This window comes from Dichotomopilus funicola (assembly GCF_033296635.1).
Source record: "Dichotomopilus funicola strain CBS 141.50 unplaced genomic scaffold C8A04scaffold_35, whole genome shotgun sequence".
NCBI lineage: Eukaryota > Fungi > Ascomycota > Sordariomycetes > Sordariales > Chaetomiaceae > Dichotomopilus > Dichotomopilus funicola.
The window spans coordinates 153,631-178,234 of record NW_026944056.1 but is presented as its reverse complement, the minus strand read 5'-3'; the positions used below and the strand labels follow the sequence as shown (position 1 = coordinate 178,234).

The 24,604-nt window shown below is 56.1% G+C and overlaps 5 protein-coding genes across 5 annotated transcripts; 3 read left to right on the top strand and 2 right to left on the bottom strand.

Annotated features, from left to right (window-relative positions):
• Positions 1 to 3,298: 3,298 nt before the first annotated feature.
• Positions 3,299 to 5,702, top strand: C8A04DRAFT_29075 (WD40-repeat-containing domain protein; the record flags this gene model as incomplete). Its single annotated transcript, XM_062780874.1, has 2 exons — positions 3,299 to 4,405; positions 4,488 to 5,702. The coding sequence occupies 2 exons, from the start codon at positions 3,299 to 3,301 to the stop codon at positions 5,700 to 5,702; spliced, it is 2,322 nt and encodes a 773-aa protein (XP_062636629.1).
• Positions 5,703 to 8,068: 2,366 nt separating this feature from the next.
• On the bottom strand, positions 8,069 to 9,839 carry C8A04DRAFT_12497 (exo-beta-1,3-glucanase; the record flags this gene model as incomplete). Its single annotated transcript, XM_062777360.1, has 2 exons — positions 8,069 to 9,513; positions 9,662 to 9,839. 2 exons carry the CDS (start codon positions 9,837 to 9,839, stop codon positions 8,069 to 8,071), a joined length of 1,623 nt encoding a protein of 540 aa, XP_062636628.1.
• A 2,421-nt stretch (positions 9,840 to 12,260) lies between these two features.
• On the top strand, positions 12,261 to 15,479 carry C8A04DRAFT_37618 (uncharacterized protein; the record flags this gene model as incomplete). Its single annotated transcript, XM_062783947.1, has 1 exon — positions 12,261 to 15,479. One exon carries the CDS (start codon positions 12,261 to 12,263, stop codon positions 15,477 to 15,479), a length of 3,219 nt encoding a protein of 1,072 aa, XP_062636627.1.
• A 534-nt stretch (positions 15,480 to 16,013) lies between these two features.
• Positions 16,014 to 18,704, bottom strand: C8A04DRAFT_29072 (exocyst complex component Sec10-like protein; the record flags this gene model as incomplete). Its single annotated transcript, XM_062780873.1, has 2 exons — positions 16,014 to 18,436; positions 18,506 to 18,704. 2 exons carry the CDS (start codon positions 18,702 to 18,704, stop codon positions 16,014 to 16,016), a joined length of 2,622 nt encoding a protein of 873 aa, XP_062636626.1.
• A 696-nt stretch (positions 18,705 to 19,400) lies between these two features.
• Positions 19,401 to 22,833, top strand: C8A04DRAFT_37615 (putative undecaprenyl pyrophosphate protein; the record flags this gene model as incomplete). The annotated part of the gene is made up of 8 exons (XM_062783946.1): positions 19,401 to 19,490; positions 19,555 to 19,957; positions 20,021 to 20,539; positions 20,968 to 21,306; positions 21,401 to 21,502; positions 21,562 to 21,639; positions 21,705 to 22,123; positions 22,207 to 22,833. The coding sequence occupies 8 exons, from the start codon at positions 19,401 to 19,403 to the stop codon at positions 22,831 to 22,833; spliced, it is 2,577 nt and encodes an 858-aa protein (XP_062636625.1).
• Positions 22,834 to 24,604: the final 1,771 nt, after the last annotated feature.

The following is a 24,604-nucleotide window of genomic DNA, read 5'->3' as shown; positions in this document are numbered from 1 at the left end:
GCAGCTTTTGGCTTTGTCTGATAGCGGATGTCCGTCTCCTTGACAGACGCAACACGCAACCCCCTTATTTCTATGCTTAGAAGCTTGTACAACGAATCAAATAGCCACCGAATGTAATGATTTTCTTTCCTTGCGCTGCTTCCAACTTCCAGTGCTTCGTGCAATGTGTCTCCTTCGGCATCATTCATGTTGTATGTCCCTTACCTGAGCTTGTCGGGCCTTGAAGACGGGGTCACTGAGACCTCACCCATGATTGACGTCAAAGAGGAGACCTCTGCCGCTGCCCCATCTTCTGTCAACTGCCGCTTCAGTACCGGGCGTCCCCAGAGTATGTTTCTTTCATAGACTGGATTACGGCCGACATGACTAGGTAGGTAGCAATATACGACCCAGATCCTACTCTGCCCGCATGTTATTCCAGCAAACCCTGTCCATTTCCCTTCTCCCTTTCTCCTCTTCTTTCATCTTCAGCTCCTAGAGCGAAGGTGATCGGATCTTGCATGACCACATCTCGCCCCCTTGCCCCCTCCCCGTCGTTCTCACGGCCCCTTAGCAGTGAATGATCCCCCAACTGGGGGGAATCGACCAAGCACATATGCGAGAGGGCAGGAAATTATGTATACGACGGAGCATCGAAGCCGCTGGAGAAACTGCGAGCCAGTCCTGGTGATATTGGCGTGCATCGATGAGTCGCTTCTTCGCCGACCGTCCGGCCGAAGGAAGGCAGGCAGGTTTACCCAGTGAGTGTTATCGTACTTTTTGGATGTGCATCAAGGTCTTGTCCAACCTCGCCAAACATGACGCTATATGTGCGCTTGAAGGCAAACATCTGCAGTGTACTTCAGGGATCAGGCAAATCCTTGATGCCCGATCCCGACCGGACATTTTTTCCCGCCTCGTCTGACAGCCCAAGTCTAAGTGGTCGGCTGGTTGAAGGCTACATCGGTGATCGACGACTCGGTGCAGCGGGCAGCCATCTTCGGCCCGCGGAAACGAGGAGCCCATCCTCCAGCGAAGCCGAACCGGAGTCGGGCCCGTGAAGGAAAAAGAAAGGAGGCACACACGCAAGTGGGATGTCCAATCCTTCGGTTTTGAATACCAGACCGGACGCCACCATCACAGGTCGTTGAAATCAGAGGTATTCCGCATTGGTCAGGCCCGGCAGCCGGTGAGGACCATGCTTGGGAATAAGCCAGATGAGGCGTTTCTTGGCTTTCCCCAAGGAACAACGCGGAAAGGGGGGAAGGGAAACTCAGGGGATGGTGAGATGCAGCCGGCCGCAAAGCTTGCCTTACCTTGCCTTTCTACTATGTATATTATAAGACCCTGGGATACTGGTGGGGGCGGCTGGCACCAACCCAACCACCTGAAAGTGAACGCCGGGGACAAGGACCAATGCCCGAAAAATCAGACACATCACATTTTGGTGAGCGTGGCCGAAAATCGTAAGGGGAGGGTATCAGGGACGACTCGGCTCCTCGGGAATTTGGGTATGACACGGGAAAGCAGGGTGGTGTGGAAGGAATGGAAGGAAAAAAGAGAGAAATCAAGCATGGCGAGTGCGACTTCCGGTCATGGCAGCGTGCCGAAGCCAAACGCCCCTCATACCGCCATCTTGGCCAACGTTTAAGTTACCTGACAGTTAGTCAACGTTAATGAGCCCGGCTGTTGCACGATTGCCGTCCGTGGAGGCAGGCACCTGAGCGATCATGTGTCTCTCCTCTTTCTCCGGACTCAGAAATGCGGGGGGGAAGGGGACTTTTGTCGCAAAATGCGGTAGTTCGACGGAGGTCACAATGGGAAAGGGGAGCCGGTGTCTGGCAGACGGAAGCGGCCACGCAGCGGATGCAGGACCACGGTTTTGGGGGTGCGGTGATACGCTAAAGGGCGCCTGAAGAAGCTCCAGGTTGGGGGCGCGCAGCCCGACTCGAATGATCACCACAGCCCGGGCGAAACATACACCATCCATTTCCCGAAGGCCAAGCCCCCCCCCCCAGAATCGGCAGCCTGCATGCCCACCATGGCGCATGCTTTGAAGACGGGACTCGGGCCAAAGACGAAGCTTGAAAATCCTCAGTGTCGTTTCCGCCGTCATCCGTCATTCGTCCATGAGCGTCGCGCCAAAAAATGAGTCGGTCCCGGGGCCGGCTTTCTTAGATGCTCTCCATCTTTCGGTAATGTTTGAGATGAAATAAAACAGCTGCCTTCGAGTAGAAAAGATTACTTGTCTCGTACAAAAATATGTGTGTCTGTACTTTGCTCGCACTGCCTCGGTTCGAACTTAACTCGATAAACGAAGTTACGGATAAGGCGGAGGGTGAGAAGCCCGGGTGTTGAAAGCGGGAGATGGGCACGGAAGAATTGGGAGATCTGTACGAACTTCCCAAAGAAGAAGGAACCTCACTTCAAGAGCGGGATGAGTTATAAAAAGAGGCTCCAGTGTTGCCCGCCTGCTCTGCGCACCGGGCGCTTGCGGGCTTGGGCATCCCCAGCAACACAGTGTGTAAAGTGCGGGTAAGCACCAGTTAGCGCTGGTGCCCCGGTTATCCTGCAGGCATTCGCACTGGCGGTCATCTTCGGGCTCCTTGTGACCCCAACCCAGAACCTCCACCCCAGGACCCCGATTCGTCGTTAACTCGTCACTTCGACCGAATCTGGGGGGCGAGTCGCAACTCATGCTCGACCCCAACTCTTAAGGTTCTCTTTGAGACGGGTTTATTTGCCCTTCCTCCAGCTCATCTCCCCAAGACTAAAAACGCACACAACGTTACTTAACTACGTTTTGTCTCCTGTTTTTCCTTGCCGCGGGCTTAAAAGTCCGCCACGGCCACCTGTGTTACCCCAGACCCACGGCTCCCACTTTCGCCCAGTCACCAACAGTGAATGACCGTCCGGCAACACTTTGTTGGAGATTCTAGGTTCAAACTGAGACACTGTCTCCCCCTCCCCACCATTTGCCATCCATACACTTAGGTGGACTCGCCGTCCTCGGCCAACGAACGTAACGACCTATTAAGGCCACCAGCATCTTGGACCACACACACCTGTTCGGTTATTTCTCCCCAGTCAGGCCTCACTCGCCTGGACCCGCCCAGGGGACCCCGTCTGTTCAAGAAGAGCGGATTCCCCGCGAAAATTGGACTAGCAATCGTGGGAAAAAAAGAAGAACCTTGGAAGGAAAGCAGCCAACGCTTAGAGGGGGTTCTGGGACCGTCCTGCGCAGTTCTCGGACGGGCCCATGCCGATCTTAGGGCCCGCCACCACCACTCACCTCACCGCATTCTAACGCCCAACGACCATGCCAATCACGGCACCCGTCCCCGTGGGTTCGCCTCCACACGATGTGCCTCGCAGAGTCGGACCCCTCACCAACACCACGCTATTTTCTACTACGCAAACAGCCCACGCTTGCGAAGAAGGGGCGGAGAACGTTGATGCTAGTGATGGATCCGGGCATGGGAAAACAATGGGTTACGCCTTCGACGACGCCGACGAAAACCAGGGGCTTCAAGACGAGTTAGGTGAAGAAGAAGGGGGAAGGGAAGAGGGAGAGGAAGTGGAGGACAGGGAGAACCGGGAGGACGAGGAGGACGAGGAGGACGAGGGAGACGAGGAAGGGGGGCATGATGACGACGGAGATAGTGATAAGATCGACTACGATTCGGAGGGAGGGGGGTTCCACTACACCGAGCACCACAACTGCCCGGTCCAATACTCAGTACCATCCGACGTTTCCTACTCGCACTTTTACCAGGAACCAGAGGGTGTCTTTCCTGACGGGTTAGACGCGTCCGACGACCCCGATGCGGACGCCGACACTGGTGTCTCGCTCAACGACTACCCATTTCCCCAACCCATCGCCAACGACGTGGTTATGGAGGACCCTGCAGATTCGGACAGTGATGACCAGCCAACTTGGGTCGAGGACACGGGAAGCGATTCCGAATCCGCTCTCGATCCGGAGTCAGACACGACGGCTGCGGCGCAAGCTGTCGCTTTCGTCATGGGAACCATGCCCTTCGCATCCACGACCGCCTTTGCCGGCGTCACCTGGGAACAATCTCCTCCTGGAGGCGCCTGGACCCACACTTTCTCGATCTCAAACCCCAATCCAAGTACCATCGGGCCGTCCAACTACGGCCTGGTTGACTTTCTCCGCCACTGGGCGCGCCAAAGCCGGCTTCTACAAACCATGTCCCGGGGTAGCTGTCCCTGGCCGAACGAAGTCAACGCCCTTCAGTCCCTGCCGGAAGCTTCGATCAAATATGCCGATTTGGAGGGAGATCAATGTGACCTTCAGGGGATCGCATGGGACAGTCTTGGGGTCACGAGGCGAGATGCCCGAGAGCGACGGTTGCTAACGTACAACAACTACGTTAACGTCGCGGGCTCTGACATGTGGACAGTGAGTACAAAGATTTTCTTTGTTTTCTTCTTCCGTTTTATCTTTTTATTCAGGAGTGTTGAGAAACTAATCCGTGCCACAGCCTGATCTTTCAGATGTTGCTCTTCCCCGTCGGGACAATTTCTTTCGGTTCCAACGTATGAACATCAAGAAGAACATCCACCTAGCCCATTTTCAACTACGGAATGTGTTTGCGAGCACATCGAGGTCCCGCGTATTTTACCCCGCCGTCGGTGCTATCCAACAATTCAACCCGATATCCGGCCACAGCCGCGCTGTGATGAAATTGAGCGATGCGCCCGCCTCTCAAATATCCACCCTGGCCGCTGGCCACGGTGTCTTAGTCGCCGGTGGCTTTGGAGGAGAGTATTTCCTTCGCCACCTGGATTCTAACGACCCAGAAAACGCATCTGGCCACGAGGGTGTTATCACCAACAGCATCAGTGGCATTACAAATCATGTTTCTGTCTACCAATCTCGGACTTCGTTCGCCCCACTCGCCGCGTTTGCATCAAACGATAATTGTTTCCGAGTCTTGGATCTCACCACCGAGACATGGCTTTCGGAGGAAACACACGAGTTCGCTCCCAACTGCGCCGCCGTATCACCAGATGGACGACTGCGCGTGATGGTGGGTGACAGTACGGACGTGGTCATCACGGCCGCAGAGTCGTCCCGCCCTGGTGGAGAACCAGATGTTCTGCACAAGCTGTCTGGCCATCGCGATTTTGGGTTTGCTTGCGACTGGGCAGACGACGGCTGGACAATTGCCACGGCCTTCCAGGACAAGACGGTCAAGATCTGGGATGTTCGCCGGGTCACCGACACCTCAGGCAACAGCACATCGGTCTGTACCATCCGCAGTGAGATGGCCGGCGCGCGGAGCCTGCGTTTCTCACCGATCGGTAGCGGGAAGCGGGTTCTTGTGGCCGCTGAAGAGGCCGATTTCATCAACATTATCGACGCTCAAACGTTCCGCTCCAAGCAGACGATCGACATTTTTGGTGAACTTGGTGGCGTCTCATTCACGAATGGCGGGCACGATCTCATGGTCCTCTGCTGCGACCGCGCCCGAGGCGGCGTCCTGGAGCTGGAGAGATGTGGCCAAGGGGACGGGTTCACGTGGGACTCAGACGAGGAGGTGCCGGCGGGGCGAAAGAGCCACCATCGCCGCCGCGGTGAGCCGACGTCCGACTGGCCGCGGTCAATATTCACCGAAGACAGGCGTCGTCTTGGTCGGAGCCGGCGTATGAGGCTGGGGTCAATGGCGAGCCAAGTTGAGTTGGATCCTTTTTGAAGATGCAAGTTTGATACGAGACAGAACACGCATTTTAAAAAAAAATAAGGCGAGGGAAATGGGTCACTCGAGTAGCCTAGGACTTTTGTAACGTATCTGGCGATTCCAAGGATGACGGTTGGATACGGGGAATCCGAATTTGAGTATCGATCTCGGTTGAGAGCGAAAGACGAAACCCTTACACCCGAACGCCTGCCCCCGAACGCCAAAATATGACAGGCAAAAAAACCAGGCTGGGCCGGGCATGCAAAAGCGAACGATGGTCGTCCAAGCGTACACTCCCTCTTGGGCTGTGTCAAGGGGGATATGGGGTGCCTGGGCTGGCAGTCGACACCACGCCAACGTTCTTCGGCAAGGGGCTCAGAACCCGGTGGTGTATCCGGTTGCGTACCTGCGCTGCAACCTGGGGAGGACGAGAATATGTGGTAGAATCACGATAGGATCAGCTCATCCCTTTTGGGGCAGCTGGCTAGAGGAGGGAGCAATGTGCTCGAAACGTTTTTTTAACCTCACCGTCAGGTTAGGCATGATGATTGACGGGTGTTTTGGGAGATTTAGGGACAAACCAAAGCCTTCGGGTAAGGTAAATACGTTATTTTTTTCAAATGAGTTATTTCGGGACGGATCAGCTTGTCGTGGAAGTTGGGGTGTTGATTGTGTTTTATGTAAGAGGGCAAAGTACACGAGTCTGCCCTCATTTTTAGCTGAGGTTGGGAGTGATCTACGCAGACAGCAGTCTTTTTGAGTGCGTTGAATAGGGTAGCAAAGTCTTGGTATAAGTAAGAAGATGTGCCCAGCCGCACCTATCTATCTCGGTGAATGGCAGGATAATGTGCTGATGGAATAAGACGCGCCTGAGGACATGCCTCGAGTAGTATTTGTGTGTCTTCTTTTCTTTCCCGAGCACGGCTCTTAGAAAGCTGTGATTTTACGAAGTAGACGCTACACTTTTGACAGGCTATGCTTCGAGTAGATATACCGTTTGGTTGTGTCCGCTTTCTAGAATTAAAGCGGCAAGGATAGGAAGAATCTGGGAAGAAAGGAAAAGGGAAAACAAAGGGGGGGGTTTATAGGAATCTGAACAATGCCCGTGCTCCTCCCTGCCTTGCCTCTTTACCGGTCCTGCCTTCTATGTGTGTAATCGATCGTCAACTCGTCAACTTGATCAGGCCATTTGAAGCGTGCCGTCTCAGTAAGGGAAGGACCGACCCGACCAAAGGGTGGGTGAGGTGGGATGGTACCTCCCTGATACCTACCTATTGTAGGTTAGGGTACCGTCCGGGTTTGTGCTGCTAATCTGATGGCTTACGACCCAAGAGTCATTCAAAGTGTTGGCGCAGGGGCTAGGGGCGTTTCTGAACGACGGTGGTGAGAGACTGAGATTCGGGCAGGGGTGATGGATATGTGGTTTGAGTTTAGGAGGACCTGGTGGAACTAACTATCCTAGCTAACTAGTGCGGCCATAACCTAATGGAAAGAAAGCAGAGTACCGTGAATTGCGATGTATGGAAATGATATCCCGACAACGGGACTGCTCATTCTTAGGATTCACTGGGTTAGTTGTGTTGGGTACGCTTGCGGGGGATAGCTTCGGTACCTCAGTAGACTGATCTGGAATTAAAGGCAAAGACAAGGCGTGGTGGATGGTGAGTATGAGGTGAGAAGTCATAAGGACCAAGACGCCCCGAGCCGGGGAAAAAACGCATGATTGTTACGAAGTACTCGACAAAAGGGACCCACACTCCGTTCTTCTCTTCGTTCCGTCCAACATCCTGGCAACTATAAACACCGAATGGCTGATTTGAATTACAACATTATGAATGGGAAGCGCGGTAAGGAGAAAAAAGACAAAAAACGCCCATGTGGAATCAAGTCAATCATGGCTGACATCAGACGAAACTCGCTGCCAGCGAGACGATAAGTGGCCAGCCGTTCCGAGACCAACGGTGGTGAAGCTCGCTCTGGTCTGGTTTCTTTCTTCTTCTGGATGCAAACAGCAGCCCCGTACGTGTCAATTGTGCGTTCCCGAGACCGCAAGAATATGTATACACATGGAGAAGAACAAGACGATCTAGCTAGGAACGTCGGATATTGGAATATATGTACACGTTATAGATCAAGAGGAAATCAGACCGGGACGCGCGCAGAGGAACAAACAGCTGAATATGATGGTTTATGTATATATCCAAAAAAAGATTTGTGGCAGACGAGCTGGCCGCGAGCCTAGACAGGCTGGCAAAGTGGCATGTATCTGCTATTGTGAGAAAGCAAGATTCAGCTAGTCGACTCGCGGACCACGATCAGATTTAACAGGATGGGCAGTGTTCTTTTTTTTCTGATGCTTTCTTTGGTTTTTATTACCCTTCTTAGACGCCCCAAACCTCGGCACAGCCCCAGTTGCGCTCACAGTTGCAAGCGCCGGGCTGCTTCCAGGGGTCGTTGCGGAAGGAGAAGAAGACAGCCTTGCTACCAAGGGCCTTCTCGATCGACTCGATGGCAGCGCGCTGCTCATCGGGACCAGCGCAGGCAACACCGTTGCAGACACCGGCGTTGGGCCAGCCGGTCTCAAGGACGACGCCGGGCAAGCTGCAGACGTCCTCGACGATCTTGAGCTGGCTGGCAACGAACGCACCGGCGTCCTCGGGCTTGGTGTCGGGGTTGAAGTAGGCGTGGGCGTTGGTGGCGACGATGTCGATGACGGCGCAGAGGGCCGAGACGTCGTTGTTGGTATAGGCCGTGACGATATCGGTGGTGGTGAAAGCGCCGTTGTAACCGGTCGCGCCGAGCTCCGACTTGACGCGCTGAATGAGGCTGGTGAGCTCGCCGACAGTGCAGAAGTTGTTGAAGAGCGCCTCGTTACCGACAGCGGCCAGGTCAACGAGGTCCCACTCAGCCCACTCCTTGAGCGCGCTGATCTGGTCCGCCACGGTGGGGCTGGCGTTGTCGCAGCCGGCCTGGCCGATGAAGATGCCGACAATCAGACGCAGGCCGAGCTTGCGGACGGCCGCACCGACGTTGGGGAGGGTGTCGCAGTCGGTCGAGTAGACACGGATGGCGGAGAAGCCGGCTTTGGCAATGGCGGTAACATCATCCATGACCTCGGAGGCGCTCTTGCAGCCACCCTCAGCGGTCTCGGCGTAAGCCGTGTAGGTCATGGCCCACTGCTTGGTGGTACTGCCGGGCAGGGGAGCGTGCGACGGCTTGGGGACGACCGAGGACGAAGGGGTGTTCGACGGCTTGACCGGCGGGGGCGCCTCGTGAGTGGTGATCGCCGGCGGGGGCGGGGGAGGAGGAGGCGGAGGAGGGGCCTGCGAAGTCGGCGCAGGGGCCGGCTCGGGGGTCTGCGAGGTGTAGGGGCAGTAGACGACGGTCTTGGTCTCCGTGACAGTGGTGACCACGGCAGGGGCCGTGTAGGTGCCAGGAGGGAAGGTCTCGATGACCGGGACGGTCACGGTGGTGTCGCTAGGCACGGTCGTCGTGATGGGAGCGATGGTGTAGGTGCCGGCCACGGGGCAGACAAAGGTCGTGGTCTTGATGATGCTGGTGACCACGCCGTTGTGGACCTCGGTGGTGGCAACCGGGACGACGATGGTGGTACCGGTCCCGACAACGGTAGTGATTCCGCCGAGGGTGTGGGTGCCGCTAGGAACGCCGGTGGACGAGCCGCCCACGTCGGTCTGGGTCTCGGTCACCACGATGGTCGACGCCGGGAAGGTGTAGGTGCCGGGGCTTTCGATCGGATGGGGCTCCGGGGTCGGCACGGTCGCGGGACCGGTGGTGGACGGAGGAGCCGTCGAGGCGGGGGGGAGGACTAGAGCCAGGGGAAAATCAACATGTTAGTCTAGTGCCACAGTCCCTTGCATCATCAGTACGAGATCGTCGATCTCCTTCCGATCCCCCAGAGATCCTTTATCCCATTTCTTCCTCTCCTCTATGGGACGATTCGCGGCAAAACCTACGGGTGGGCTCGCCGGTCACGGTCGAGTAGATGGTGGTGCAGCTCTCAACGCACTCCTTGCCGGTATCCGCGGACTTCTTCTCGAACAGAGCGTGCGCATGACGGTGACCATGGCGGGAAGCAGCGCTCGCGCCGCCGGCGAGGACAGCCGCGGCAGCGGCCAGAACAGTAGCCTTCATCCTGGAAAACAACAAAAAACCCCGGTGGATTCAACCGCGCAGAACTGAAGCAGAGTCGGCAATGTGTGTTTTTTTCTCCTTTTTCGATCTTGGTGAGAGTCGCGTTGGCGACGAAAACGAATGCCCGCTAAAAGAGTGAAGCGGTGGTGTGGCAGAGAAAGGAATGGACGACGAAAGCCAGAATCAGTGCCTCCGGGGTCGACTATATCACCACTGGCAATCTGGGGCGGTGGAAAGGGGGGAGGCAAGAAACAAAATGAGTGGAAACGGGGGAGCGCGGTAATTAGTACGAAAGCAGCCGGCCAGGGCAAGGCTTCCTGCTTGGCACCTCTGGCCGGATGGGTCCTCCTTTCGATGTCAGGGGTCTGCCGAATCAGACGGCGGTGTGCCCTGTTCCTGAACGGAGGAAAACCCCTGGACCTGGTGGTGGATCGCTCATTTTATTGGGCTGTCGTCTTGTTTCTCTGTTTTCTGTTTCTCTGTGCTGTCATGCCCATTGCCGCTGCTTGTCCGGCCATCCACACCGAGCGTGGTTCGGAGCGGACGTTTGCCGGCAGCTTCGTCCGCGATCACCTCCATGTGTTCAAGGTTCACGACAGGACTACCGTCTGAAGTCTCCCCATCTGTCTGAACATCAGACGTTCCATAGACGGGGAGAGTGGTCCGTAGCCCTCACAGTCATCTGTAATAAATTCGGAACATGAGATGCCACTCTCCATATAAACTGGTTGCGAAGGAGACAGCATTTGAGCATCGGTTCCTGAACTGCAGATAATTCGACCGTTTGCCGTTTCTGGCTTCAGGTACGGAGATTCCACACTTGTCCCTCTGTCCCTGCGTCGCCGAGCTTTCCAAGCTTCCAAGCCGAATTTCTGGGGGCCAAGGATGTGCCGACAGCGTTTTGCAGGAACGGATGCCGCGAACACGAGGAAAATGCGAATTTCCTTGGGCCGGTGGTGAGTGAGGACCGAAGACGAGCCCTTGACGGTGGAGAGCTGGGCGCTGTGGATTGTGAAAAGAGCGCGCAACGCCTTGGGCCCTGTGGCACTTGCGGTTGCTCGCCGTCATACGCCCATGGAAACCCCTGATGTGATGGGACGACTGAGCGCCCTAAACCAAAAACAGCCTTAATTTAGGCGGTCGAGAAAGGCAGAAAATGGGGGCTGCATGCGGATTGGCCGCTGCACCGAGCCTGGGAAATGAAATAAGCGACATTGACACCCCTTGAGGGAAACAACTCCCACCACACTGCGTCATCTCAGCCGTTGTTTCAGGAGTCGATGAGTTCTCGAATTTGTCGACACGAGGTCGCGGTTGTTCGGCTGGTTGCTCGAGACAGTGTTTTAGCGCCGCAGTCAACCTCAATTTCCTGTTGTGCCTGGTCTTTCTGATTTGCCGCGGGCGCGGAGAAACAACTGGTACGATGTGTGTAATACTCACTTTCTCAGTGAGGTTGAATGAAAGAAGAACAAATGCGACGGCCAACGGTCCTCAAGTCAACCGGACAGCCGGAAATAGTTCAGTGGTCGCGATGGGGCGAATAGAAAAACACAACGGCAGAGCCCGCACGGAAAGAAAACGGAGAGAGAGAAACACATGTGGGTCCGGTCTTCGTACCTGCATCAGGACGGGAATCTGCAAGGAACCGTGCGACGTTGGGCAACCTTGGCGACCCAGCGTGCCAGCTTGCCAGGCTCGCCAGGCCAGCAGAGCTCAACCCCAGAGACGCGGGCGTCAATCGGGACCGCACATGCATCGGAGAAAACGGGGCTGAAGCAAATTCCGGTCGATTCCAGCCAACATTTTGCCCGCAAAACGTGTGGTTTTGCACCCACAACTCACACTAACGCTGCTGATCATCATCCGGAAGTGGTGCTGCGTGAATGCGCCAGGCTCGTTGCCACGATCGGACTGCGAATCGAGACTCTGTAGATCACCCATGCGAATCGCAGGGAGTCAAGGAATTGAGCCCCTTTCTGGACACCATGACACGGGGCACACGGGCAAAGAAACGAACGGGGCGAACGAGCCGATGTGGAGCGAGTCTGCCACCCGGCGAAGGAAGCCAAGCGCGCCGCCGGATCCAGACTCAAGCGGCGAACAGGGGAGGCAGCACGGGGGAGGAGGGTAGTTGATGCAGAATGCTTGCATTGGTTGCATTCACATTTTTGAGCAAGACGAGCAGGCCTCGCGCGATTCGTCTCCCAGGTTCTCCAGGGTTAGGGTTCACCAAAGGGTCGATTATCGGTCAATCCACAGCGCGCATCGGAAAGGCGAGCAGAGGTCTGCAACAGCACCCCACCTCGAATTAATTTTTTTGGGGTCTGTATTTTTGAGGTGGGACACTTTTTGGTTCGAACCGCACCGCAGCGTACCGCAACACAAACACACCACGTTGTGTTTGTGCCGCTGAGTATCGAGATGATGCGGCGCGGCAACCAGAACTATGTCTGCTGGAGGTGTCTTTCGCTCCGGCCCGCGGGGCGTGTGGTGCCGCCGAGGAGGGCATCTGGGCCGGTCGTCGCAGCAACACCATTATCGTCGTTCTCGGCCCTAGCGGCAGCGGCATCGCGGCCCTCGTCGGCACTGTTCCCGAGCCTCACCAGGCACGACCGACGGCCGCTCCTCCGATATCTATCCACCGAGCCCCCGGCGGCAGCGAACACTGGCCAGGGAGAAACCGGCGAGGGGGAAACCGCCAGCCTATTCGACCGGGCACTTGACGAGGAGCTCGATAGCGACCCGTTCGCTCGGCCTGGCGACATCCGCGCGCAGCTTCGGGCATGGGAAGCGCGCAACCCGGACAAGACTCTCACCGTACCCCCCGACGCCCCCGTCGGGAACAGCGTCAGCAACTCGTTGACCAAGAACCTGTGGGACCTGAACATGCTCCTCGACAAGCCGACCGTCCAGGATGACGACAGCTCGCAGCCGCATTTCGACGGCGTCGACGTGATCGATTCCAGCCACGCCGGCGCCGCCCTGCAGGCCGGAGACCTGGTCGAGTTCAGCGCGAACTCGTCCACAAGCCTCTTCATCGCCGTCTGTCTCGGCAATTTCAACGGCCACCTACACTTCTACACGAGCAAGGGCCAGTGGTTTACGACCCGTTCCCTGCGTACGGGCTTCGTGGTCAAGAACTACTTCGAGGACCCCGGGGAGCTCGATGACCTCGTCCAGGCGATCCCCTCGCTGTCGAGCTCCGAGTCGGTGCTCAAGGACCTCCAGGAGCGCAATGCCGGCCCGTCCCGCGAAATCGGCGCCTCCTTAATCCGCAAGATGCACGCCTTCCTGACCGAATCTCGCCTCCTCCACCAAGCCTACGTAGAGAGGCTGAGCAAGGCTCATTTGTCATTCGGAAAAGAGGAGAAAGTACTTAGCCTGCGTGAGATTGCCGACGTCCTGCTCCCAGTCCAACTGAAGCGGGGCAAAAGCTACTTCCCCCCAGAGGCTCTGTACGCTGTTTATTGCACCATCATGGCTGACGACCTCAATTTTCTTCCTCTCACCCGAGGGGCCCGCGAGCGTGAGTCGTACATGTTCGTCCTACAGCCAGCCAGCGTGCTCGAGAACGTCGCCCGGGTTGAGGATTTGGTACGTGGCGTCTCTGAACTGGACGCTGCCCGCGGCAGAGCGGGCAAGAAGTTCATAACGGCGACGGACTCATTCCTGGAATTCCAAAGCCAGGCTCGTTCCCTGATTGACCAGACCCGAAAAACGCGCGATTGGTCACCCCACGGAATGGTCGGCCCATTCAAAAACCCCGGGTCCGGTCCCGTCGCCCCCCCTCAGCCGGTTGCTTGGTCCGAGACCGGTCTTGCCGTCATCCAGTTCCTGGAAACCTGGGCCGCTCAGGGCAGTTTCCGGCCCTCCTCTCGCTACCATTGGGTTGGTGCTGCCATTCTGCGGGGGCTCGACCGCTACCCTGGTGCTATACTAGACAGCAGTACAGGATGGACCTTTTTGCAGGAGATCGGTTGGATCGCGCCGTGGGACGTGAGCGCTCGCCACACTCTGCGTCTTCCGTCCCAGCGGACGACCCGGCACACGGCTCTTCCCAACCCCCCCTCGTTGGATGCCACCAAGGTTGGGCTGGCCGGGGATCGGTTAGCCCGCCTCCGGCAGGAATTCGCCCAGTCCACTGTGTACTGCATAGACTCGGCCGATACGCTCGACGTTGACGACGGTATATCCCTAGAGGCCGCCGGTGATGGGGAGTACTGGATCCACATCCACGTCGCCGACCCAGCCTCCCGCATCCGACACACCAGCCCTTTGGCCAAGGAAGGGGCCAGCAAGATGGGGACCAGCTACCTGGCCGGTTTCTACGACCGCATGCTGGACCGCGACGATGTGCGAGACATCTTTTCGCTGCGCCCGGATTCACCTAGCCTCACCTTCAGCGCCCGTGTCAACGAGAAGGGCCAGTTGCTCGGCAGTAAGGTGACCCCTGGGATCTTAAAGGATGTGGTCTACATGACCCCAGAGGACGTATCCTCCGTTGTCGGCGACACTCCCGAGGTTGTGCCCCCGCCCGATGTCCTGGAAGTCGGGAAGCGACCTGCAGAACATGCCCCCCCAGTTAGGAAAATGGATACGCCCGAGACCCTCTCGAAGGCCCATAAGCGCGACCTCAAGACTCTGTTCAAGCTCGCTACGGCGATCCGGAACGTTCGCCTTGAGAAAGGCGCCACTCCCGTGTTCCCCTCACGCCCCAGGGCCCGGGTCTCGCTAGATGGGTTGTCCCCCGTAGCGGCCGAAAATGGCTCGGCTTTCTACCACGGCGACCCCTACATTCGCGTCGAGTACGACAACCAGGGCAGCTCTCTCGTCAGCTCCATCATGCAACTCGCTGGTGAGGTCGCTGCCCGCTGGTGCTTCGACCGGCGCATCCCCATCCCGTATCGCGTGCAAAAGATCGCCAGCGAGCACCTCGCAGCCCTGCAAGCCTTCAACCGGGACGTGCTCCACCCCAAGCTGCTGGCCGGCGAGCGTCCCACACAGGAAGAGTACAACGTCCTGCGCGTTCTCGGAGGCAGCTATGAAGTCTCCACCCTGCCTGGCCCCTACCTCGGGATGGGCCTAGACATGTACGCCAAGGTGACCTCGCCGCTCCGCCGCTACCCAGATCTGGTCGCTCACTGGCAGATCGAGGCCGCACTCCTGGAAGAGCACCGTCTCGGGACCTCCCTTGCCGGCCGAAAACTTTCCGCTGACGGCCCCATGGCCGTACCGGGGAAACCGCCCCCTACCCAAGGGTTCCTCCCCTTCACCAAAACCGACCTTGACAATGACATCCTCCCGCAGGTGCGCATCCGCGAACGCCACCGCAAGCTGGTCGACAACGTCGAGGGCAACACCCAGTGGATCTTACAAGCCCTGGTGCGCGCCTGGCGCTTCGGCGAGGGCTCGCCTAAGTTGCCGGAGACGTTCCGGTTTACGGTTGCGGACACCGCGCCTGGGCGTGGCCTCATAGGCCGGCTTGATTGGTTCGGCCAGGCGGCGGAGGTTGACCTGGAAGGGTTGAAGCCCGTGACAAGGCTGGCTGAGGTGAAGCCGAATGATGAGTTTGAGGTGGAGCTGTTGGATGTGAATGTGCATACACAGAAGGTTTCTGTGAAGTTGCTGAAGAGGCTTTAAGGGCGGTCCTGTGAAGAATTGGATGGATAATGCATGGTCTTGTACTGTACGATGTATGTTTGGTTTGGGCTGGGACGATGTACGATTGGGTTTTCAAAAAAAGGGATGAAAACAGTGGGACTATGGTGTTCCCTGTACGACTACACACATAGACTTGCTTGATGTCAACGGATGTTTGTAAGATTAGATCATGGGGAATACACACGTGCAATGGGCATGGGACGCACAGTTTCATGAAACATACATGTACGTACGCAAGGGAAGGCAAAAGAGGGGAGTATATCACTTCGTAAAATTGGCCATGCTCTGGTAACCTACGCTTGCAGTGTAAAGACACCTCGGCTAGTAGTGTTCTCTGGTATCTTTCAACATTTTGCTTCCCCGCCCGCATAACCAACAACCACAGCCCCCAAAATCTCATCACTATGTACATACATACAAAAACTCGCACGCTTTCCATGCCAACTCGTGAAGCCTCGTCATCGCTCTCATTCTCTCACTCCACTTATTGGGCAGAGCGAACAGAAACAGAAATCACAGCCCGGCCAAAACCCCTTGAACGCCCACACTCGACGCATCCTCCCGTTTCTGCACAAACGCCTTAAAATCCGCCTTCCTCAGCCTCTTCCCACCCGCATCCGATCCACCAGCTCCTCCCCCACCACCACTACCACCGCCGCCAGCTCCCGACCCCGTCGACCCAGCCGCCAAATTCCGTGACCGCTCACGCAGCGCCTCGGGCCCAATAATAAACAGATACCCAACCTCGGTCAAGATCTCCAGCGTGGCCTCGACCTCCTTGGCCAGCGGCCACTCACGCACGGTCGAGACATACTTGGCGATGTCCTTGGTGACCATCAGGCCGCCGGTGGCGTTGACCTGGAACTTCTTGAAGTGTTCAAACAGCAGGCGGTGGACGGCTAAGGCCAGCTCGGATGAGAAGGCCTCGAGGTTATGGCCGTCGACGGCTTGGCGGGCGGACGCGGCCACCCGCGCGGCGAGGAAGGTTGTGATGGCTTGGCAGGTCGGGGTTTGTAGGGCATCGACGAGGCCTTCGAGGTCGCTGTCTTTGGGGCGGAAGTCGGGTTTCTTTTGCTGGGCGAGGAGTTTGGTCGTCCAGTGGATGGAGACGTCGAGGGTGGATTTCATGACGGCGTTGGCTTTGCGCTCGGTGGCTTCGATGGCTAGTTTGGATTGGGCTTCCATACTGCGGCGGACGGTGGTGTTGGACTCGGCGAGGCGGATGAGGACGGTGGTGATGAAGCGGGACATGAGGTTGGTGATGGTGACGGCCGGGCGGAGGTTGGGGAGGTAGGTAAGGTCGGGCTCGGTTTTGGTGTTTTCTTGGGAGGTGGCCTTTTCGAGGGCCGCGTCGAGGGCTGTCTCGACGTAGACTTGGCCCATGGTGGTGAGCAGGAGGTTGAGGAGGATGTTGACGTCCTTGGGGGTATCGCTTGCGGACCCCATCTCCAGCGTGCGGCGGACGCTCTCAGCCAGCCAGCCGATCATGCGCTTCGCGTAGGCGACGCTGAGGATGCCATCTTGGTCTGACACTTCAATGTCGTTCTTGTTTGTGCCGCTGTCTTGGATACCAGCGACCCGGAGCATGATCCGCTTTTGGGTGGGCGTAAGATCCGACGAGTCCAGGCGTTCCATGTACGCGTCTTTGGCCGACGCAATGAGCTGGGTGCCCTGCTGAGCGATGGCGGCCATAAATCCGGACGGGGCCTTCTTCCGCCTCGAGTGGTAGATGGTGAATTTGAAGAGCAGCGAGTTGTACAACTCTTCTAGGCTTCGCCTCTCGCGGTCAATGTACGAGTTGCCTACCAGGTAAGGCACAAAGAGCTCCTCGAGTTGCTGATCTAGCGTCTGGGATATTTGCGCGGAGCACGGCTCAGGGTGTTCGGTTAAGCCGTGGGTCTTGAGGTCCTCGACCAAAGCGCCGATGTAGGCACGCGATGAATGCAACGATCGTAAAAAGGCTAGCGTCGAGATCGTGGTCGCCTTGTCGAGCACCATTTCCAGCCTTTGCTGAATGGATTGTTGGAAGACACGTTGGATGAACTTGGTCAAAACCGTCTCGTAGAACGGGAACGCCCTCTTGATGATGAAGGACTCCTCCTGCATCACAATCTTGACCTCGTCAACTAGGGATTGCAAACTCGGCTCGACGCCCGGTGGATCGGAGTCTGGGTCGGCAAGCTGTTCCCACATATCCCCGTCCATCGTGACTTCGTCCGTGATAAGTTGGTCCCTGTCGATAAAGAACTGGTGCTGGTTGACGAACGCAGCGATAACACTGGCTCCGCCGTTGAAGTCATGAAGTACCCTTGCGCATTCCATCATATCGTCAAAGTTTTGCCGGCGGTAGCTGTTGTTGAACTGTTTCAGCAGGTCCTGTTCCAAAAGCTCCGAGAATTTCTCGAGCGCTTCTCTCGTATTGTAGCGCCGGTTCGTTCCCACAACACCGTTTGTGACCCCGTTCCCCCTAATACCGTTGGTCGACTGCCCCCATGATGCTAGATCGAGGCGCTGGCTGATGCGCATTAACTGGCGTGCGATGACGGCGCATCGCACCTTGTTCTCAGCACCCCCTTGCCGTTGTATCTCCTCAAGCGATGTCAGCTTGCCTGTTTCGCTCACCTCCATCCAGCACTGGATCAGGAAGTTAGCGTCCTGCGCTTTCCTCCGTTTCCGATCGAGCTCCTCCAGCTTCTCGCCGATCTGCACCGCAATATTACCCCCGCCATCTCCACGACTGTTTCCATTCGCCGCAACATTCGGGTTGTTGAGGGTTAGGTCAAGGGCCTCGAACTGTGCCATGGACTGGTCGAGTTTGCGACCTAGTATTTCGAGCGTTTGGTCATGTTGAATCTCGGCGCGGCGGACCTGCGATAATAGCTCGGATTCCTTCTCTTGCAGCTCCTCTGATAAAGCACTCAGCCTCCCCAAAGCGTCTGTGAACAACAAGCTTCCATGTTAGCGGCGTAGGTCTGGGGCGGTTGATCCACGAGGGGTAGCCTCACTCTCAAACCCCCTGATCAACGGCTTTGGATCGAAGGCATGGTTCGCCGGACCGGAGCGGCGGCTTGCTGGGATAGCAGCCTCGGCGAGTGAATCAACAAAATCGCCGACGATGAAATCTTTGTTTGAGAAGTCTTCGAGGGTGAAGCTTGGGCCCTGGGGGTAGAGGGAGCGGGTGTTGGACCCCCCGCCGCGTTCCATCGCCTCAGCTGTCGTCACCTCTGGCTGTTGGGAGCGCCGGGGCGCATAGAGAGTTGAGTTCAATGAGTGGGCCGGGCTTTCGATATAGGTAGTGCTGATGTATCCCGGATTCCGCCTAGATTTTGGGTGTCGTGGTGTATTCGTACAAAGTTCACGATCTCGGTGGTGGGCTTGCTGTGCAAGGGAACGGGCTACAATTACAGGGGTCAAGCATCCGCGGGGACGTAAGTGGCCCGGCCCATCGTGGTTAGAGTGGGTCCGGCGTCAGGACCACGCTGCAATTGAAATGTGATTCCTGCCACATGCCGTCATTTCCAGAATCACGAGCTGAATTAGCTGCGTTGCATACGGTAATTACCATTCCAATCAGCGGCTAGGTGACCGCGACAGGGGTGCTTGGGGCTGTATTTACGTATTTTGTGGTAATTTGACCAGCACCTCCTTCTCGTTCGCCAGTTGACATTCTCACTGCCTCATCCTTGTGACGCGGCAAGGCCAGGTCTACTTCAACACGGGACGGAGGGCTCCCAGACGAATATTCAACAGCATTCAACCACCCATTCTCGTCCCTCCCCCATTCCTTCCACCAAACCGGGAGCGGGAAGCGCGCAAACACCCGATTCGGCCTCGCGCATCGAGAAGAGTACAGAACACTTCGTCAGCTTGGAGAGCAACCACACCGACACTCTCTTGAACATGGCTGCGCGGCAAATCGAGGCATACCGACGCGATGAGCGTATGGGCCACAAGTTGCTGACACCCGAGGAGAGGTTAGATTTATTCAAGGTACGTGACCACAAGGACGGAGGTACCGGCGCAAATGTTCCTTTGCTCACCCACTCGACGGCAGCCTTTCCTCCCAGCACCACGGAACGAGCCGGACGCACCGACAGCAAGAGACGGTTCAAAAGCCAATCCGAGCTTCCGACGTTTCCTCCGGCGCCAATACCACATCTTCGTCTTCTTCTTGATGCACATTTTCTTTTCCCTCTATATCCGCTTCCGACAAGCCTACCATGCGGTCGCGGACCGGATACAACTAGTGTATTACCACCACCACCGAACACCCGAGCTTATACAGCACGACGTCAAGGGTCTCCGCCGGCTACCCAAACATCTCAGTGTCATTCTTACACTTGAAGACCAACGACGGACCGGGGCGGCCCTGGAGAAGTTGATCAATGAGGTGACCAATGTGGCGGCATGGGCCGCGAGCGCGGGGATTCCGCAGCTTTCAATATACGAAAAGACGGGTGCGTTCTGGCCACAAGGAGAAGTTGGCGGTATGACTGACGATTGACTAACGCACTGCGTAGGTATTCTTAAGGGTTACCTCAAGGAGACTCACCAGGCTGTTTCCCAAGAAATGCACGCTTACTTTGGATCAAATTACCCATCTGTGACTCTCAGCGCGCCACACATGCCCGCTATTGAGACAACCTTCTTTCCCAAGGGAACAAACCGCAACGGCGGCCACAGCAGCAGCAGCAGCAGCGACGAAGACGAGGAACCAAGAAAGCACATCAACATCATTCTCATTTCGGTTGAGGACGGGCGGGACTCGATCGTCGACCTGACCAAGACATTGGCGGAGATGTCGCAGCGCAAAAAGCTCAACACGGCCGACATCACCCAGGAACTGGTGGATGCCGAACTGAGCGAGAGTGTCATGTCCGAGCCCGACCTGCTCATTCTCTTCAGCCCCCACGTCGAGCTGGCGGGGTATCCCCCATGGCAGATCCGGCTAACGGAGATCTTCCACGTTCGGGACAGCCAGGGCGTTGGGTACCAGGTGTTCTATCGGGGGCTGCGCAGCTTTGCGGAGGCGCAGATGCGTAAGGGCAGGTAATGAGCTGCTGCAGAGCGCAGGAAAAGAGGCGACGTGTGTAATGTAGACCGTAGAGGGTAGGAGAATGTGCGAGGGTTTCAGGTTAGCGCGTCAGATAAAGCAAGCGGGGTTTACAAAGTGCATAGAATTGGGTCTAGGTTAATTTTCTTTGGAGTTGAACCAATTGAGTAGATTCCTACCATTGTTCCAAAGTCCACCTTGACCTTGGATGTGTCCTAAGACTCGGAGCACCGAAGGCAATTATCATCCAAGTGGTTTCAATGGTAAGAGCGAAGCTGCTCGAGAACAAATTCTTCATCTGATTGGCCGACTTTTATTTTCAGCGGGTCCGTTCACCTCTGCCATCCGTTTTGGGCGCATCTGCGAAGATTCATTCGCCCAATTTTGACAAGGTGAGTAATAAGTCCACCACAGCCTTCTCAAAAAACCACCGTTGGAGTCTTAACACGAGACAGACCATGAGCAGTCCGGCAAAAGACTACCAGGTTGAAGGGGATATGGTTGTCATCCCGTGTCCCGTTGTGCGCACCGGCACCGCGGCCCTCAACCGCGCCCTCTTCACCAAAACCATCGGTGTTGCGGCCGCTGCTCTAGAGCACAACAAGTTCATCGCCAAGTACAGGAAGTCCCTAGAGCATGGCAAAGAAATTTTGAGCGTGGCGAGGGTATCCCCTATCCGGCCTCATCCAGATGTCTCGCTTGCTAGCCAGGGGCGCAAGTGTCTGCTTTTAGAGCCGGGAGTGAAGCCTTCAGGTGAGAGACAAGATGCTCATAATATTATACTTTTCGGATGGTTACTTGTGCTTGTAATAACATTATGGGTGCTAACCAAGATTACATATTTTAGACCCCAGCACCTGGGGTCCGGTACTCAAAACTGGTGTAGAGAATCAGGAGCTGACGGTCATTCCTTATGAGGTGCAATTTGACTATGACTATTGGACTTACAGTATGACCTAAACTCGTTACATTCTTGGACCTACCTAGCGATTCTGACTGTGTCTACAGGGGACGTCATGGCCTCAGTTTTACCCGAGGAACTCCACGATGAAATTCCCACCGGTTTTAACATTGCCGGCCATGTGGGTAAGCAACGCTGTTGTCGCCCCAATCTATTTACTTAGGATTACCCCTGACGATAAACTTGATAGCCCACCTAAACCTCCGTGACAATTACCTCCCATACAAATACCTCGCGGCAGAGATCATTCTCGACAAAAACCCGCAGATCAAGACAGTAATCAACAAGGTCGATAATGTCGGCTCCGAATCCGAGTTCCGGACCTTCCAGTACGAGGTTTTGGCCGGACCAGATGACCTCAACGTGCGTGTCAGCGAGAGTGACTGTATTTTTGAGTTTGACTACTCCAAGGTCTACTGGAACAGCAAGCTAGAGGCGGAACATGCCCGTCTTATTGACTTGTTTCGTCCTGGCGAGGTTGTATGCGATGTCATGGCTGGCATTGGACCATTTGCCGTGCCCGCGGGTAAGAAGCGGGTTTTTGTATGGGCCAACGACAAGAATCCCGAAAGTGCAAAGTATCTCCAAGCTGCCATTACTAAGAACAAGGTTAGTCCGTTTCTGTTCTACGGTTTCCTTTCCTTAGTTTCCTACTCATAGGCACTTATAGCTAACTATCACCCTCCTCATAGGTATCGCCATTCGTACGCCCCTTCTGCGAAGATGGACATGCCTTCATTCACCAAGCGGCCGACTCAGTGTTTGAAGCTTCCCAGAATGGCGAGTGTGCCGTCCTGCCACCAAAGAGGAAGAAGAGAACCCCTCCTACTCCCACCCCCGCGGACGCTTCCTCGGGCGCAAAAGAGCCAACTCAGACACAACAGCCCGCTCCAGAACCAGAACCAGGACGTATTCCCATCCCTCCAACAATTTCTCACTTCGTTATGAACCTACCCGCCTCTGCCATCGAGTTTCTATCCAACTACCGCGGCATCTATGCCGGCCGCGAACACCTCTTTGCCCCAGCCCAAGCTAAGGGGGAAACTCCGGAAACCCAACTACCTCGGCTTCCCATCGTGCATGCGCACTGCTTCTCCTTCAAAGCCACCGACGAGACACCAACGCGCGACGTCTGTGAACGTGTCTCGAAAGAGCTGGGGTACCCCGTGCGGCCTGCGCCTGCATCTTTTGAGAATATCGAGGAGCTGGAGGAGGGTGTAGTGAAGGTGTATTATGTCAGGGATGTTGCGCCTGCAAAGAGTATGTACTGTGCAAGCTTCCGGTTGCCGCGGGAAGTAGCCTTCGCTCCGAGAGGTTAGACTAGGGAAAATGAAGGGGCGAATAAAAGAAGGTACAGCGCACGATCCCGGTTCTTGGTGTCGTCGTCCATCGAATTGGCCCCTTCATCTATACCCCCCCCTTCATTGGGCGAGAAAGGCAGCAAAGCGAATAAAACTGCCATTAAGGATCAAAATTGCATGTGAATCGCCAGTTCCGCGTCTCGTATACCTTCTTTGCCTTCTTATCCCTCATCTACCCGGCCTTCATATGTTTAAGCGAAGTCGTTTCGTTCGCGCCTCGTCGTGTGAGTTTAAATCAAGGACGTCGAGACTCTCTCATGACGAACATCAGATGCAGGTTGAAAATACCAGCGGCCAGTCACAGAGCTGCAACGAAAAAGAGGGGGGAATGCTGCCCACCGAGGTGCACGATGGCTTGCAGACGGGCATATGTATGTGTCACAAACGGTTGGATTTATGGAGCTGCGATGGCAAGGGGGTCGATCTAGTCATGCATGCTTCAGGGTATTGGATGCTATGCATAGCCCTATGGGAGTGGTCATAGTTGCGGGAGGCGAGAGGGGTGATGATCTTCCTTCACTCCAAGATACACGTACAGGAGATGGATCATAGAAGGCTTATCTGATACAATACAGCAACTACGAACAGCCTTTTTAGGAAGATGTGCAGATTTAGGCCACTTCAACCGGGATTTCAGGGTTTGATTACTGGGGAGAATTGCGTTATCACTGCCTATCAGTCGGCGGTAGACTAGAGGGAGTTGCCGTCGGATGCGGGAACGGCAGGGCGACCGCGATCCGATCCATGTCCAAACGTAGCAGCACTGACCGTTGGGCCGTTGAGGATGGTCTATCAGCGGCAGCCCTGGCAGCAGCGGCGGTGGCGGTAGTGACCGAGTGATCGCAGACTGCCGTTACCTGAGATATCCATCCTGCCATCCGCCCATCCCTCGTCTGTTGTGCGCGCACCTCTTTCGTTATCAACGACGACCGTGATTGGTGTGGCCCCCTGGCTATCAGGGATGAATCAAAAGACAGCCGAGACCTTTATGGCGGCTCCAGCAGGTGGAGGGTATGGGTAACACAATGAGTTACATTGCAGATGGCAGGCTCGCAAGAAACATGTTGGTGTGCCGATTTGCGTATGGGTGTTTCCGCTTTCGGGGCCTTCTTCCACTACTCACCGGCACACCGGTAGAGGCAGACCTCGGTCCGAAGAGGGGTCAATGGACGGTCGGTCAATGCACAGTCTATGACTTACACCGAGTTCATCAAATCGCTAAGATTGACCGGCAGCATCCGGGCCGCATTGTTGCTGTTGTTCTCCTTTGTTTGGAGTGGACAATTCGAGGGACTGTGACAGCGTTCGAGTCCAGAACCGTTCAATGCGCCGAATGATCCACCACTCTATTTGGGGCCCTATGTTATGGCACTCCGCTGCCGTGCTGATAATGTTAGAATAACTGGGAAGGTCGAATAGCCTGGCACACAAATGAGGCGGGGAAGGTGATCAACGTGCTGCAAAGAGAAAATCTGGTAAGAGCTACAACATCTCGAGAGGTTGGTTGTCTCTAGGACGGCTAGCAGGAGTCCCGAGACGAGAAGAGCTCGGTTGGGATACCCGGCCTTAGCCTACCAGTAGCATCGCGGGCTCGGAGGCGAGTTCCCCGGCCTGCAGTCTCGCGACAAAGGCGTGATGCAGGCGGAACTGGGCGCGACATTGGCGCAGTATGCTTGACATAGTGCCCCGCAGACCTTACATCATTCCACCCCGAGTTTAACGGTCTAGA